The sequence below is a fragment of the Syngnathus acus genome, chromosome 17 (assembly GCF_901709675.1).
Source record: "Syngnathus acus chromosome 17, fSynAcu1.2, whole genome shotgun sequence".
NCBI lineage: Eukaryota > Metazoa > Chordata > Actinopteri > Syngnathiformes > Syngnathidae > Syngnathus > Syngnathus acus.
In genome coordinates, this window is record NC_051102.1 from 2,941,906 (window position 1) to 2,957,349 (window position 15,444).

The window sequence follows — 15,444 nt, forward strand, 5'->3', positions numbered from 1 at the left end:
GTGAATAACAAGGAACTGTGTGTATCGTGTTATATCGTTTTCCTTAAGAAAGAAGGAGCATTTGTGACATGTTGATTCCTTATCATCCACTTATGGTAATATTGGTTTGAAGATCGAGAGCCCAATTCATTTATTTTGGGGTAAAAATGTGTTGACGTTTAAGTTTAATCCACCGATCAAGTGTAACAATGTGACAAGTAGATCAGATAGAGCTACTTTTAGAGATAGATGGGTCTAAGCAGCTACCACCACGTAGAAGCGAAAGAGAGCGTGCGTACACTGATAGAGAAAGGTAAAGAACTTCACAGTGTAAAAATAAACGAGCTTCTACGGCCTTAACCAAGGTGGCCATCGAGTTTGACGGAGACAAATGAAGAATAAACGTCTACTGTAACAAACTATGGTGTAGTCTATCCGGAGGAAGTGATCACCATTTAAACCAGGGGTGTCAAACTCCTTTCCTCGGTGGCCGCATTCCCACGTTTTCCAAGTTTCCCTCGTTAAATACACCCGATTCAATTAATCAGGCTCTTGCAGAACGTGAGGATGAACACACGGTATGTGTTTCAACATGCACGTGCCAAACAACCAAGGGTATGCAATATGTATATTATAATCACTGGTGGCACCTGAGGAACCAACATATGTTTCATGTTGGTATGCACGTGGTGTAATGTGTTAAAATGACCAATTAACAGATGTCCTTTTTTCCCCCCCCATCAGCTACATTATGAAGACCAATAAATCTTACAAGCTTGTTCTGCACAAAAGAGGTTTTGGTGGAAATGGTAAGTTAAAAACGTCCTATACATGAGTACTATATTGATTTCTCCGAGATTTGTTTGCAATCAAACATTTGTTTTGTGCAGATGATGAGGTGGTTGTCAATCCAAAAGCTTTCCCTCAAATCTGTCTTGGTGACATTATTGAAATTGCGCATCCCACAGACGAATACAGGTGAGTTTGTACCATGAGAAGGAAGTTAATATTGGGAGATTATACAGTGTTTGGGATTATATGTACAACTGCTTTTAAATCCACTTATGCCCTAATGAGACAATCCTTTTTCTCTTCCTTAAAATGCACAGTCCCCTATTGCTCCAAGTGAAGAGCTTAAAAGATGACCTCCCGAAAGGTAAGTCAACCATCTCAATTTATTTAAAATTCTTGTGAAACAGGAAAAAAATATTTATGTCCACACATTCTTAGTCAAAAGGTTAAAAACTCCTGCTTTATTACCCCATCTTTTAAAAAAAATATTTATTCGGATTGTGGATGGATCCTAGAGAACTAGAGATGCTTTATTCATCCCATTTGGGAGATTAGACTGTCACAGCAGTAATTATTCAGAATTACATGGCGCCCCTAAAAATGTACGTTGATTTGAAATTTAGTGGGTCGTGGCAGTACTATACCAAATTCTTAACTTGCAAGTGACTTGTATTACTTCATTTTCTATTCCTTTTTAGAAACCATCAGCGTGGATCAGACTGTGGCACAAGCCTTCAGACTTCGTGCATACCAAGATGTCATTGTTAACATTGTTGACCCAAAGGTTTGCTAACTTAAGTTATTTTTTCTGTCTACAATGATTTTCTAAAGTATACAGTATGTACGTTATTCCATCATAGGTTCCCAGATTGTGGTCCCTCCATTTTGGGGTGTAATCCCACTATTGACCACGAGGTGGTGGCACAGTATCATGTTTAACAGTAATTTGAAAGATGATAAATCAGGAATTTAACTTTGATTTTGTGAATGTAATATAACATGTGAAAAAGTTCAAGAGGTATCAGTACTTTGGAAACCAGTGCATAATACCCATGTCATATTTTTGCCATAAAAGGACGTCACTCTGGACTTGATGGAACTGACATTTAAGGACCAGTACATCGGCAGGGGTGACATGTGGAGACTGAAAAAGAGTTTGGTAGGGCTTGTAAAGATATACATCTGAATTTAATGCATTTCTGTCATTGGTTTATTTTGTTTTGTATATTGTAGGTGAGGACATGTGCCTATGTGTCACAGAAAGTGGAGTATGCTGGAATCAGGTAACTCAACTTTTTGAACTTTTTAAAACAACGGCAACAAAAGTGCTGTACATAAATAAATACATAGATATAAAACTGTATAAGCATAAAGTAATGTTAAAAGCATTAAGACATGTCAATGTTATTGTTACAGATCTCAAGTGTTAAAATGGCTTACTATTACTATAATTTATAATATATATATATATATTAATAACACTGCTAGTGTTGAGCCACTTGAAGGGCATCACGGGCCCCCTGCTCGACCCCCTGCAGTTTGCCTACCGGGCAAACAGGTCGGTGGATGATGTGGTCAAGATGGGACTGCACTACATCTTGCGCCACCCAGACACCCCAGGAACGTACGCCAGGTCCTATTTGTGGACTTCAGCTCGGCGTTCAACACCGTTGCTCGCGATATCCTCCACCAGAAGCTCATCCACGGACGACACCACTCTCATCGGACTAATCCGGGAGGGTGACAAGACTGGAGGTGGAACGGCTGGTCCATTGGTGCAGCCAAAACCACCTAGAGCTGAACCCGCTCAAGACTGGAGATGACAGTGGACTTCTGGAGAGACCCTTCGCCACTTCCACCCCTCACCATCCTCAGTAATACTATTCCCACCACAGACACCTTCAAGTTCCTGGGACCTGAAATGGACCGGCCACATAGACTCTGTCCGGAAGAAGGCCCAGCAGAGGTTGTACTTTCTGAGACAGCTCAGGAAGTTCAACCTGCCACAGGAGCTGCTGAAGACCTTCTACATTGCCATCATCCAGTCTATCCTCTGCACCTCCATCACTGTCTGGTTTGGATCGGCCACCAAACAAGACAAGCCGTGACTGCAACGGACAATCAGGACTGCGGAAAAGATAATCGGGACCAACCTCTCATCTATCCAAGACTTGTACCTGTCCAGGACCAGGAAACGTGCAAGTAACATCTCTACAGACCCTTCTCACCCAGGTCACAGTCTGTTCGAACTACTCCCCTCCAGACGACGTTACAGAGCGCTGTACGCCGAAACCAGCAGACACATCTTCTTCCCCCAGGCTGTCGCTCTGATGAACTCACACCACTCGGTCTCAGAGACATCACTGGCCAATAACATCCTGCTCTTGCCACTCAAATGTTGTTAGTCGTCACTTAAATGTTGCACTGAGGCTGAGCTCAACCGGAGTAAAACTCCTTGTTTGGCATGCACAAACTTGGCCAATATAGCTGATTCTGATTTATTTATAATGTCTATATTATTTCACCATGTGTTTTGTGTCATTCAGGAACGTGTACTACCGTTTCTTTTTCCCCCCATGTGTTTTTGGTGTGCTAGATCCCAGGCAAGTGAACTGTGGGGGAAGGGAGAAAAAGTGACCTGTGGATACATCAGTGACGACACCAGGGTAAGACAGAGGCTCTGTTTATTTAGATTTATATGATGGATGGATGGTGACTCTTTGTCATTGTTACCTTGTGATACAGGTTGTGTTCAGATCCATATCTGCAATGGTTTACGTTTTCATCCAAATGAGCTGTGAGATGTGGGACTTTGACATTTACGGTTAGTCAGTTGCCTTGGTTTGCACCATACTAGTGATCGACCGATTATCGTCTTGATTATTGGGTCAGATATTTGGTATTTTGGCGATTACCTGATGCAGCTCTCTGTTATGGAGATTCAGCAAGCTATTTATTTGTTATAATTTTCATTCAACTTTATAAGAAGTGCTGCTGACTGTTGGAACACCCTGCATTTTTTTGTTTTTGAACTTTTTGGTCCAGTTTTAAAATAAAGATGTCATTTGTTGAAATATAAGAAGAGGAAATACATGAATAACATACAAATCTGAAAAGCCGCTGTTTAATAAAACAAGCCCTTTTGGATGCCAAAATTTTCCTTTTTACTGCAAATGAATATCAGCCCAAAATATTGGTTATCGACCTCCTTAACCACTAATAATCGGTATCGGCCCTGAAAAAAAAAATTCATCGGTCTAGCACTACACCATACACTTATGTGACATGTTTTCAGTTTTGTTGTTTTGTCTCATGTCAGCGTTTCATTCATAGGTGATTTATACTTTGAAAAGGCTGTGAACGGTTTCCTTTCAGACCTTTTTGGCAAGTGGAAGGTTTGTGAGTCACCTTTGGTTCGGCTCGTTTTCTATTCATTACATGTTTTATAAAATGTCGAATCCCAAAATAATTGGTAATTTTTTTTAAATAGGAGAAAAACTGCAGTCATGAAGTGACAGTTGTGCTCTTTTCACGTACATTCTACAATGCTAAATCAAAAGGTGAGCCACTCATCTTAATGTTTGTAAATCAATATTGTAACAATAAAATATGAGTAATCATCTTTTATAGATGAATTTCCCGAGAGTTTTAGAGCATCAATCCAACAAGATCACGAAGGTCGATTTTATGAAGACTTCTACAGGTATCATTTCTTTTTTTACGTAGCTCAATTAAATTTAATGGCAGCTTAATAAGAACGAAATGTTCTTTTTTTTTTATTATTATTATTAGAGTTGTGGCTCAGAATGAAAGGCGTGATGAGTGGACATCTTTATTGGTCACTGTCAAGAATCTCTTTATTCAGTATCCTGTCCTGGTGCGACTTAAAGAAGCAGGTAAACCTTTTTAGATGACTTTGGCACTTTGTTTGAAATTATGTGTATTAACTCAGATATTTTTTTTTCTTGATGGCAGATGGTTTTCCAGTTGGATATAATTCAACATCTGCTCAGGGAAACTACTTGGAAGCCATCAACCTTTCTTTTAATGGTTAGCACCCTAATTTAATTTTTTTAAAAAGCTGTTGAATTGTAATCATTTTACAACTGAATTTTCATGAAAAAAAAATCATCTTTGCATTTTGTTAATTGACAATTCAATTAACAAGGGATTATGAGGGTGACTATTTGCTGACTAAAAATGTTATTGAAATTGGAACAAGTTGGAAGAATATATGTCAATATCATATATGTTTATGTTTGACTATGCCAGTTCCGCTGAAATATCTAAAGGCATCTCCAAAATCTGATCTTCTCCCATTTTCTTTTAGTGTTCGACAAACATTATATCAATCGTAACTTTGACCGGGCTGGTCAGATGTCTGTTGTCATTACGCCGGGTGTGGGGGTGTTTGAAGTTGACCGTCTGCTTATGATTCTGACCAAGCAACGAATGATTGACAACGGTAAGTGCAAATCTTCCAACATAAGGCTCAACACAAACGGTCAATGATTTTGCAGTGAAGTATGTTGCAAATGTCTCTATTAGGCATCGGTGTTGACTTGGTGTGTATGGGAGAACAGCCATTACATGCAGTGCCGCTCTTTAAGGTACAACCCAAAGTCACTGTAGCTGCTTAAAATCAAGTACATTTATTAATGATGACTTCCACGTTTGATCCACAGTTGCACAATAAAGCGACACCTGACTCCTTTGTAGGGAATGACTATAATCTGCCTCACTGGATCAACCACAGGCAAGACTGTATTTCAATCATTCCATTAAACTTTTTCAGATATAAAAATATATTTAAATAGGTAATAATTTTCCTTATGTTTTTTGCCGTTTAGCTTCTACACTTCCAAAAGTCAGGATTCTTGTAATAACTTTATTCCCCGAATTAAACTTGCTGATCACAAGGTAAAAATCGATCTGCAATTTAATGTTATTAATTAAAACATCTCTCACAAACATATCTACATATTTTTCTTTTAGCGTCATTATGAAAAACTAAAGAAAGGCGCAGAACAAAGTAAGTTGTAAAAACGCATCATTTTTTTGTCTCGTACTCAAGATCTCTTTTCATACTTGCTTCTAGCTTTATGTATACAAAAGGAGTGTGAGAACGGCTTGCCAATACAGGTGGACTATGAAGCGTATGACTCTCAGGTTTTCAGACTCCCTGGTCCTTCATTGATTCAGAGAAGTCCCACTTGCAGGTGTGTTAAAGTGTTGCACTTCAAATAATATTTACCAATTTAGATTTAACACTTGCATCCATGTTTGCCTGAAATACTTCAACTTTATTCTGCAGGATGGGTCGGGGGAAAGAGAAGAGTGGAAAGAAAATCTGCGCATCAGTGGAGGTTGCAATTGGCATGGGTGTATCTCCTACTTTGTGTTTTGCTGGTACTGATGAACAACATAGTCTGGCATCTGATGATAGTCTCGGACCTGTATCCAACATGCTTCTGATACCCCGAATGCCCTCTATGGTTCACGAAGTCAGTAGCTCACTGGGATACACATGTGCCAAAGGTAGGTTGCTTAATACAGAGAAAATTACACATTTATTCACAATTTTCCTTCCATTTATTGTGATTCTTTATTCAGAGTTTTTTGAGAAGACTGTCGAGTCTCATCGAGACTCAAGTGCCCCTGCTAGGTTTACAGTGGGAAGTGCCGAGTCCACCTTGTACATACAATCGGGAGGTTACACACCACAGAGAGCGCTTATGAATCCCTTCACACCAACCAGGATGCCCATGAAGCTCACATCTAACCGCAGGCGCTGGATGCATACATTCCCTGTTGGTGAGTTATACAATTTATTAATTTATTTTCAAATTCTTCATCACTTTTTCATTCTTTATTATTTTATTTTTATTATTTTATTTCCTATAATAAATTGAACAGTAGAAGGTGTTTTGAAATTATTATTATTTTTTTTTTTAAATCTGACATTTAGACACGGGTGTGCAGACTTTTTTGTATCCACTGTATGTCTAAGAAGTGATATTTTGTTCTCCAGATCCTTTTGGAGAAGCTTTTCAAATCCATCACCAGACCTGGCAAAACATTGCAGAGTTGCAAGACAGTTACCAAAGAGATCATGCCCAGGCCTCAGCTGAGCTGCTGGAACTCACATATCAGGACACCACGGGAAGGTTGGAGAAACTTACTGTATGCTGAGGGAATAGCTGAGTATAACTTTTAAACCCCTTTTGTTTTAGGCAAGCAAGCTACCCACAAGCAGATGAGAATATTTTTTACGTGAGGGGAGGGATGGAAGAATGCACTCAAAGCCCTGCCAACAGTGGTGGTAAGAATACTCAAAAACATTTGACGATTGAACAAATAAGAAGTATTTAAATAGTATTCCATTACTAATCATCGAATGTACGTTTATAATTATTTATGTAAATGCATCTCTTCTGCTCCGTCAGCTGGCCTTAAATGTGATGTCGTTATAGGGACCAACAATTCTTCTGAATTTGTCGACTCATCCCAATGTGCTGACAATCAAAGTAAGTAAATTAAGAATACAGTGAACTTGACGTGTTATATACACCCAGATCGATTCCCCTGAAAGATGTTCTTAATTTATTTGCTCTTTATCTATCTTTAAAGGTATTACAGGGGATCTTATTTAGAATTTATTTAGTAATATTTCTCAAAATACTCCCCACATACCACTGTTAATTAGGTCATCTTAAAATATTTATAATAATGGTATATAAACTGTGCACTCTGTGTAATTCATATTTTCTTCTTTCTGTATTGTCATACTCATCTTTGATTAAGTAACTCTAATGTTTCACATTTTCCCTCAAATTTTTTTTTGGGTCTTTTGTCAATTGTTTTTATATACCGTACATAATGATATTATGTCTGACAGTTCCCAGCATCTGCTGTGCAGTGGGGGTTGACTGGAAATCTCTGACCACACCGGCCTGCTTGCCCCTCACCACTGACTACTTCCCCGACCGGCAAAAGCTACAAAGTGACTACACTGAAGGATGCTATGACTTATTACCACACAGCGATCTGGAAAGGTGTCTTTCAACATTTACTTTGACTCAATTGACCTGCTCTAATCTTATCTTTAAATAAAAGCGGGTATTAACCTGTACTGTAAATTAAGTTTGTTAGAATATGGCTATTATCATGAGACTCCATTTTTTTTTATAGGCGAGAAGATGACTTGCCGGGGATGAATGCTACTCAAGTATTTGAAGAATTTGTCTGCCAGAGGTTGATGCAGGGTTACCAGATCATCGTCCCATCGACCAAGAGGAGACGACAACCCTCTGTGGCTACTCCCCTTGGCAGCAGTCCTTTATACACCAGAGGTAATTACAAGCTTCAGAAATGTTTTGTACATTCAAATAAAGTTCTGCTTATACACGCGCGTCAGAGGCTGCCACAAAACTCACAATCAATGTTTGACATGTCTTTTTTTTAATTTTTATATATATATATATATATATATATATATATAATAGGTTTGATATCAATGCGTCGAGGAGAGGAAGAAGAGACAGTTTGTTGGCTCAGTATGGGTAGGACCTTCCATAAAGTTTGCCTCAAAGACAAGATACTCACCGTTACGCGATACTTGCCAAAGTGAGTTTACTGGCAAATATTGTACAGCAGTGGTCCCCAACCTTTTTTGCGCCACGGACCGTTTCAGAAATATTTTCGCGGACCGGCCTTTATAAAAATAAATAATACATTTTTATAAAAACTAAGACATTTATAATAAATATATAAACACGATTAAATAAAATGTTATGCCTGGCATAAAAAAATAAAATATATATATATATGTGTGTAAATGTGTGTGTGTGTGTGTGTGTTTTTTTATGCCAAACGTAACATTTTGTAAAAAAATCTTTTTTTTTTCTGTGCGGCTTGGTGGTTGGGGACCTCTGTTGTACAGTACATCATATCTCTCCGTCTATGAAAATAAATGGTACAATAGCACTGACTTTGTGTTTTAGATACCCATATGAGTCACGTCATATCCAGTACAGCTACAGTCTGTGTCCTCCTCATGTGGATGCTCATTTTGTGTCCTGTTGGGTTGAGTTTGGCCATGAACGACCAGAGGAATATAAATGGAATTACTTGGACCAATATATCTGCTCTGCAGGCTCGGAGGACTTCAGGTATATATTTTATTTTGGAGACCGCCACATTGCGTTGTGAAAGAAAGAAGGTGTATGATGCCAATTTTTTTTTTTCTTTTTCTGTCATTGGTTTACTCTCAACTCTCAATATAAGCATCATCTTAACCTGAATCTTAACTTGCCTCTGCCAGTTTGATCGATTCACTCAAGTTCTGGAGGACAAGGTTCCTCTTGCTTCCAGCTGGAGGAGCTCGGCGTGTGGCTGATGAAGATGGCCACTGGGATGTTTATGGAGCTGGATCAAGTACAGGAATAGGTAGTAGTAGTGACTGGGTCCTGCTAGATGGTTTCATCCGCTTCCTTGAGGGAGTCAACCGCATTCGCCGACGCCACCGTTCCGACAGGATTATCAGAGTGAGTATCTCTGGGAATGGGATCGTATGAAGACAAGCTTTTCTCATCTCTCGGATAACTAGAAGCTCTGTGGAGATACACAGAATTTGCAAATATTTTTGCGAGAAAAAAAATCACCTTCTTTGAGATTGGTACCTACAGCAGAGCTAAACTTAACTACATTCATCATTTTTTGACAATACAGAAAGGCACTCCCATGAAGGCCATGAATTCTCTCCTTTCATATCCTTCCGAACCAATGGTGCCACTGCAAGGCAAAAAAGGAACTTCAGCTTTATCTGCTTTACTGGAGATGGATCAGAACCATAGGTAAGTGTCCTTTCAGCACACGATCATAGGTTACATTTAGATGCAGAAGCATTAGGAAGATGGTAATTTTTATTATTCAGCTTCCATCCACAAAATGCAGAATTGGACATGATGATCATGATATGATCAGACATGCAATATTGTGCAACTTTTTTTTCCCCCCACAAATTAAAAGTTTCCAGGCGTCTTCTCAACCGTCATCCCGATAGGCCAGTGAAAATAAAATCTCTAGTTGTAATCAAATATATTTACACTATAGCAAGGGATTTTCATCTTAATGACTATTAATGTCTCTTTTTGTTTTATTTGTATTAATTTATGTCAGGACATTAGAGGAACAACAGCAGAAGCCCAAGCCCATAACACCTGAACTATCAAGTGCCGAAAGTCCACGCAAGGTAAACTTTCTTTCCTTACTGTCTTAAAGTTGACACCTCATAAAGAAGTTATGATTGATAATAATATTGTTGCTTTTGTGTTGTTCATATAGATCACTGCTGAATACATTGAAGGGGCATTCCAAGTGGGACTGACAGCTGGAACATCAATGCAGTTTGCAGGAGAGAATGCAACTGGCGTCAGCAATGACACCAGGTAAGATTTGATGTGGTTTTCGTGGCCTCTTTTCTTCTTTTATTATCTGGTCTGTAACTTGGAGTGTTCATTTAAAATATAAAAAAAATGTAGTTTCCACCTTTTTAATAACTGCACTTTGGAAATATCCTGAAGGTCCTAATCAAATTATTATCTGCAGTAGTGTTGCACCAAGTACCGGTTCCAGTATCGTACCGTAAAAAATTATAAAAATGACATAATACCATAAGAGTTTATTTTTTATTTTTTTATTAACAGCAATATCTAAGAGCATTTATTGAAAAAGAGTGGCATTTTTTTTCCTACCTGATCTGTGAAACAGTTTGCATGTTTTTTTAATATGCCATAAAACAAAGGGTGGAATGATTACTTTTAAAACTGTCTGTGTTTCTCAGATTTTATAACTGCTTGACTCGCTAGCATGTCAAACTCTCTTATTGATTTGCTATCTTTAACAGATTAGCGGGAAGTAATAGTCAGTTTGCACTGGAGGACTTCTCTCTATCCTCTTCGTCAACACTCGTGGAAATCTTGGATGCCATTAAAAATCCTACGTAAGTATTTGGGTAAAAGTGTTCATGTGGGAGAAATACACAATAATCATATTATGGTCTCTAATAACATAGGACAGGGATACTACTGCTCCCAGAACAGAGGGGCCTTCCATTCAACTGCTTCATAAGCGCTGAGGTCATCCACTGGTTAGTCACCAATGTTGAGGGTGTAACCACACAGAGCATGGCTGTCGATGTTATGCAGGTAAATTACAAATATTATAAATAATATAAAGTAAAAAATATATATATATTATAAAATATTGAAAATAACAACATTGACTGTCATGTTGGCAAGTTGGGCCGGAAAAGCGACAGAATCAAAGCATCACTAATTTCCGAACATCGTGATAGCACTATACTTTTTTTAGCCAGCTGTGGCAGCAGACTTTTTTTTCCCCATCAAACTTTTTTAAATATTTTTGTGCGACTATCACTTCTTCAAGGGATTTTACAATGGAATACGGTACAAAACAAAAAAAAAACATTTATTTTTAACATCAATATACAATATTTGAACCAAAGCGCTTTTTGAGGGGGGTCTTTCCCAACTGCATTTCACTTAAGCGATTAGCATCCTTGTTTCCCCCTTCGGTTAGAGGGCAACTTGTTAGTGGGTTAGTTTATTTGTCGCCATTGCGGAGAGAATGTGCAGTATGCAACTCTTTGTTGCTGCTGCACACAAATTTACATCTGTAATTGAGAAAGTAAGAAAGTATGAGCTCTCAATTTTTTTCAAGATTTTTGTTCTCTCCCCCAGCATGCATTTCTCTGAATCTTTGTTTTTTTTTCTCTGTTTTATCTTAGAAAATGCTCGATGAAGGTTTGGTGGCCCATGCATCCGGAGATGCTATGCGGACCTTTGTTTATGGGTTCTACATCTATAGGATTGTGGCAGAAAAGGATGGTGAATGGATTCAAATTACTTTCCAAATTGTTCACAATTTCCACAATTACATATGTGACCTCTTTCTCTTTCCCATCTTTCAGGTCAAGCCTCACAGCTCCCCCCAACAGTGGCGTGCGGCTGGTCTACTGCAGGCTTGGAAGACTTTGCCTTGTTTCAGAGAAAATGGTTTGAGGTCGCCTTTGTGTTTGAGGAACAACAACCAACTGATCTCCCAGCGTTCCTCCTACCATGGCTGCCTAGTCGACCAGCCTCTTATGCAAGCAGGCATAGCTCTTTCAGTCGCAGCTTTGGAGGACGCAGCCAGTCAGCTGCACTGCTAGGTACAACCAGACAATTCATGTTGCACTTAAGAGAGTCTTTCTCTTGTTTAGTTGATACGGACTGTGCCCAAATAATACTTATGCTTGCATACTAATACTTCGCACTTGATTTACTTACCGTATTTTCCGCACTATAAGGCGCACCTCAAAAGCCGACAGTGCGCCTTGTAATCCGGTGCGCCTTATACGTATATGGACCAATATGGATTCATGGATGAGGACTAACTTATTAAAGTAAGCTTTACGTGTTTATTTTGTGTGTTGTGTGATATTAACGTTTGAGCAACGTTGAGTTATTGATTTATTGTTTTCACTATTTCGAGTGTTACTATATTGTGAGTGCATTAACGTTTGAGCCACGTTGAGTTATTTATTCTATGCACTTTATAATCCGGTGAGCCTTGTATATGGACAACGTTTTAAAATGGGCCATTCATCGAAGGTGCGCCTTATAATCCGGTGCGCCTTATAGTGCGGAAAATACGGTAAGTCTATCTGGTAAGTTAAGTTAAAAAAAAGTTAAAGTCCCAATGATCGTCACACACACATCTGGGTGTGGTGAAATTTGTCCTCTGCATTTAACCCATCCCCGTGTGATCTTAATCCATCCCCTGGGGGAGAGGGGAGCAGTGAGCAGCAGCGGTGCCGCGCTCGGGAATCATTTGGTGATCTAACCCCCCAATTCCAACCCTTAATGCTGAGTGCCAAGCAGGGAGGCAATGGGTCCCATTTTTATAGTCTTTGGTATGACTCGGCCGGGGTTTGAACCCACAACCTTCCAGTCTCAGGGCGGACACTCTACCACTAGGCCACTGAGCTGTGTAAACAACATTAGCTCACGTAACTAGAGAATAAAGGCAATCTTTACATCATCTTAGTCCATGCTCATTGTCCTTTCTGTCCATCATGTTATTTGTCTCCTATTTGTCTATTCTCCAGCTGCTACGGTTCCAGAGCAGAAGACAGTTACTCTGGATGTGGATGCTCATAATCGCTGGGGTCGAACTGAATGGTGCACCTGTTATTACCACGGCACCTTTTCCCTGAATTCTGCCTTTGAGATCAAACTTCATTGGATGGCTGTCACTGCAGCAGTCCTCTTTGAGATGGTAACTAAGTTTTTGATTTTTTTTTTCTCTTCATGACAGTCTGGCATGTCCGGTGGGGCACAATATGCAGGAAAGATTTGTGGAGCTGTGGCTGCAATATCCTTAGCTCAGGGGTCTCAAACTCTGTCTCGGTCGGTCGGCAATTTTCGGCCTGTCTCGCAGTGTCTCTGCCTATCTACTGTATCCATCCATCCATCCATCTGTGAGACAGTATGGTCCACTTTCAAGTGTGTTTCAATCTTTTTGTTAGATTCAAGGTTGGCACAGGAAAGCGGCATCCTGTGGTTTCTTATTGGTTCCTGTGTTGGAGGGTCCGTTCGCCCTGACATCACACCTGTATGGCGATCCTCTGAGAGCTCAACTCTTCATTAGTCTGAATATTCATTGCCTTATGAAAAGTGGTAGTGAAAACCTGTTTGAAGGTACACACTCCATACGTATGAGGTTTTTTTTTTCCCCCCATGTATTTTCTACATTTATCATATTTGTTCATCAAACAGGTTTTGAACCAGAATCTTACTGGGACAGGATGCAGCTCTTTCAAGAGGCCATATTGTACAGGTCAGTTAGTTAGTTAGTTAGTTATCTATCTATCTATCTATCTATCTATCTATCTATCTATCTATCTATCTATCTATCTATCTATCTATCTATCTATCTATCTATCTATCTATCTATCTATCTATCTATCTATCTATCTATCTATCTATCTATCTATCTATCTATCTATCTATCTATCTATCTATCTATCTATCTATCTATCTATCTATCTATATCGATCGATCGATCGATCGATCCTATCTATCAATTCCACCGTGGCACCATGACTGCTCCACTTGTTTTTTTAATTGCCTGACAGCACTAATTACAACATAAATATTTTTTGCAGATTTGGGTTCATAGTTGACAAGTTTTCTGCTTCAGCTTTTAATTTCCCGTCAGAGAACAGGCCCCAATACATCCATGTAACAGGTTGGTCCCACAACTTTAAGGTACGGATATATTTTGTAAAATTCATTCCGCCCCTTTCCTTTCAGGCACTGTTCTACTACAACTGCCATACGCCAAAAGAAAGTATACCAGTGGACAACAGCGTCGGCGCAGGAACTCCACCACATCCAACAGCCAGGGGTCATTCAGTGGTGAAGATCGCATTGGCTTCTATTGGGCCTACAACACTATGTTGACTAAAGCCTGGAGGACTGGTGCTCTAGGTGACGAAAGGCTGGCTGACCGCCTGCTCAAAGACTTTACAGACTTCTGTGCCAATAAGGACAACAGACTGCTGAACTTCTGGGATAGTTGTCTGGAAAAAATTAATACCAGTGCCCCCTAAAGGCAGCAATTACAATTTCATGTTTCATTGCAATTTTAAATGCCTGATTTTTTTTTTTTTTGCAGACAAAAACAAAATAAGACATCCCCAATACCAAAAAACACAGAACTAACCAACCAAAGCACACACAAACAAACTAAAATGAAAAAAGTAGAAAAAATAAAAACACATTTCAGGGCAACTCCATCTTGTATACAAACAATATACAGCCAGAGCAAATATCTTACAAAGACAGCCTTTCAATAAATGAGATCGGTTTTACAGCATTCTCTGTGTTAATAAGCTTTAATGAATTGTTATAGGATTTCAGATCATTCTTCCAATGCAGAAAGTTTGGTCTTGTTTTAAAGAAGTGACATTCGTGTATGTATTGTTTGGCCAACAAAATAATATTGTTAATAAAAAAATCAAATTCACCATTATGAAAAAAAGCCATATTTAACATCAGAGATAGTAAGAGAAACAAAGAGTAACCCTTTTGAACAAGCCCATTGTTGAAAGTCAAGCCAAAACCTTTTGTACAAACTCGCACCAACAGAAAAGATAGTCTAAATCTTCAATTTCACCTGCACAAAAAACACAGTTCCTTACAGCCATTTTAAATTTTGTCTTCAAAAGTTTCTTGGTTGGGTAAATATTATTGATCATTTTAAATTGAAGTTCCTTTGTTTTTGGTGGGACTGGAAATTTCAAATACTTGGATCTAATCACTTTTATATATCCTGAGCTGAGGTTTTTCAAAATACAACCACATTTCAAAGTACCAGAAAAACAGTTTTCCAGGAAACAGCCTCTAATAAACTTGTTACATTTATCATCACAAAAATCAATCCCATTAACATGTAGCAGCCTTAAACATGGAATTATCTCTGAATACATTTTATCTTGTTTAACCATGTTATTTAAGGGATAATGGGAATAGTTTCACCATTTGTTTGTACTTTTTTTGAGTATGAGATATTAGGCAAATAGGTTTTCATTTCCTTGTAGAACTT

The 15,444-nt window shown here is 38.8% G+C and overlaps 1 protein-coding gene across 5 annotated transcripts; it reads left to right on the forward strand.

The window, feature by feature from the left end:
• The first annotated feature begins 687 nt into the window (after nucleotides 1–687).
• depdc5 (DEP domain containing 5, GATOR1 subcomplex subunit) lies at nucleotides 688–14,841 on the forward strand. 5 transcript variants are annotated; one of them, XM_037276837.1, is made up of 41 exons: nucleotides 688–788; nucleotides 870–957; nucleotides 1,089–1,135; nucleotides 1,470–1,555; nucleotides 1,847–1,930; nucleotides 2,005–2,054; nucleotides 3,368–3,437; nucleotides 3,517–3,595; nucleotides 4,105–4,166; nucleotides 4,262–4,331; nucleotides 4,402–4,474; nucleotides 4,564–4,667; nucleotides 4,747–4,821; nucleotides 5,102–5,236; nucleotides 5,320–5,381; nucleotides 5,457–5,527; nucleotides 5,622–5,691; nucleotides 5,767–5,803; nucleotides 5,870–5,990; nucleotides 6,062–6,309; nucleotides 6,385–6,585; nucleotides 6,803–6,938; nucleotides 7,005–7,093; nucleotides 7,218–7,298; nucleotides 7,670–7,826; nucleotides 7,963–8,123; nucleotides 8,277–8,397; nucleotides 8,775–8,942; nucleotides 9,095–9,317; nucleotides 9,502–9,626; nucleotides 9,952–10,024; nucleotides 10,117–10,220; nucleotides 10,679–10,774; nucleotides 10,847–10,979; nucleotides 11,582–11,681; nucleotides 11,765–12,004; nucleotides 12,944–13,113; nucleotides 13,364–13,535; nucleotides 13,614–13,674; nucleotides 14,003–14,085; nucleotides 14,151–14,841. In XM_037276837.1, exons 1-41 carry the CDS (start codon nucleotides 731–733, stop codon nucleotides 14,447–14,449), a joined length of 4,683 nt encoding a protein of 1,560 aa, XP_037132732.1. In that variant the 5' UTR covers nucleotides 688–730; the 3' UTR covers nucleotides 14,450–14,841. The 5 variants fall into 5 exon arrangements, with proteins under 5 accessions (XP_037132732.1, XP_037132734.1, XP_037132733.1 ...); XM_037276839.1 differs by having other exon boundaries at nucleotides 7,245–7,298; XM_037276838.1 differs by having other exon boundaries at nucleotides 6,086–6,309.
• The last annotated feature ends 603 nt before the right edge of the window (nucleotides 14,842–15,444 follow it).

What these genes read in the sequence shown, in the direction of transcription:
- depdc5 (XM_037276837.1), top strand. Translation starts at nt 731, where the DNA reads ATGAAGACCAATAAATCTTACAAGCTTGTTCTGCACAAAAGAGGTTTT. An exon ending in AAAAGATGACCTCCCGAAAG is followed by an intron (nt 1,136 to 1,469) that starts GTAAGTCAACCA and finishes ATTCCTTTTTAG; the next exon opens with AAACCATCAGCGTGGATCAG. An exon ending in TTTTATGAAGACTTCTACAG is followed by an intron (nt 4,475 to 4,563) that starts GTATCATTTCTT and finishes TATTATTATTAG; the next exon opens with AGTTGTGGCTCAGAATGAAA.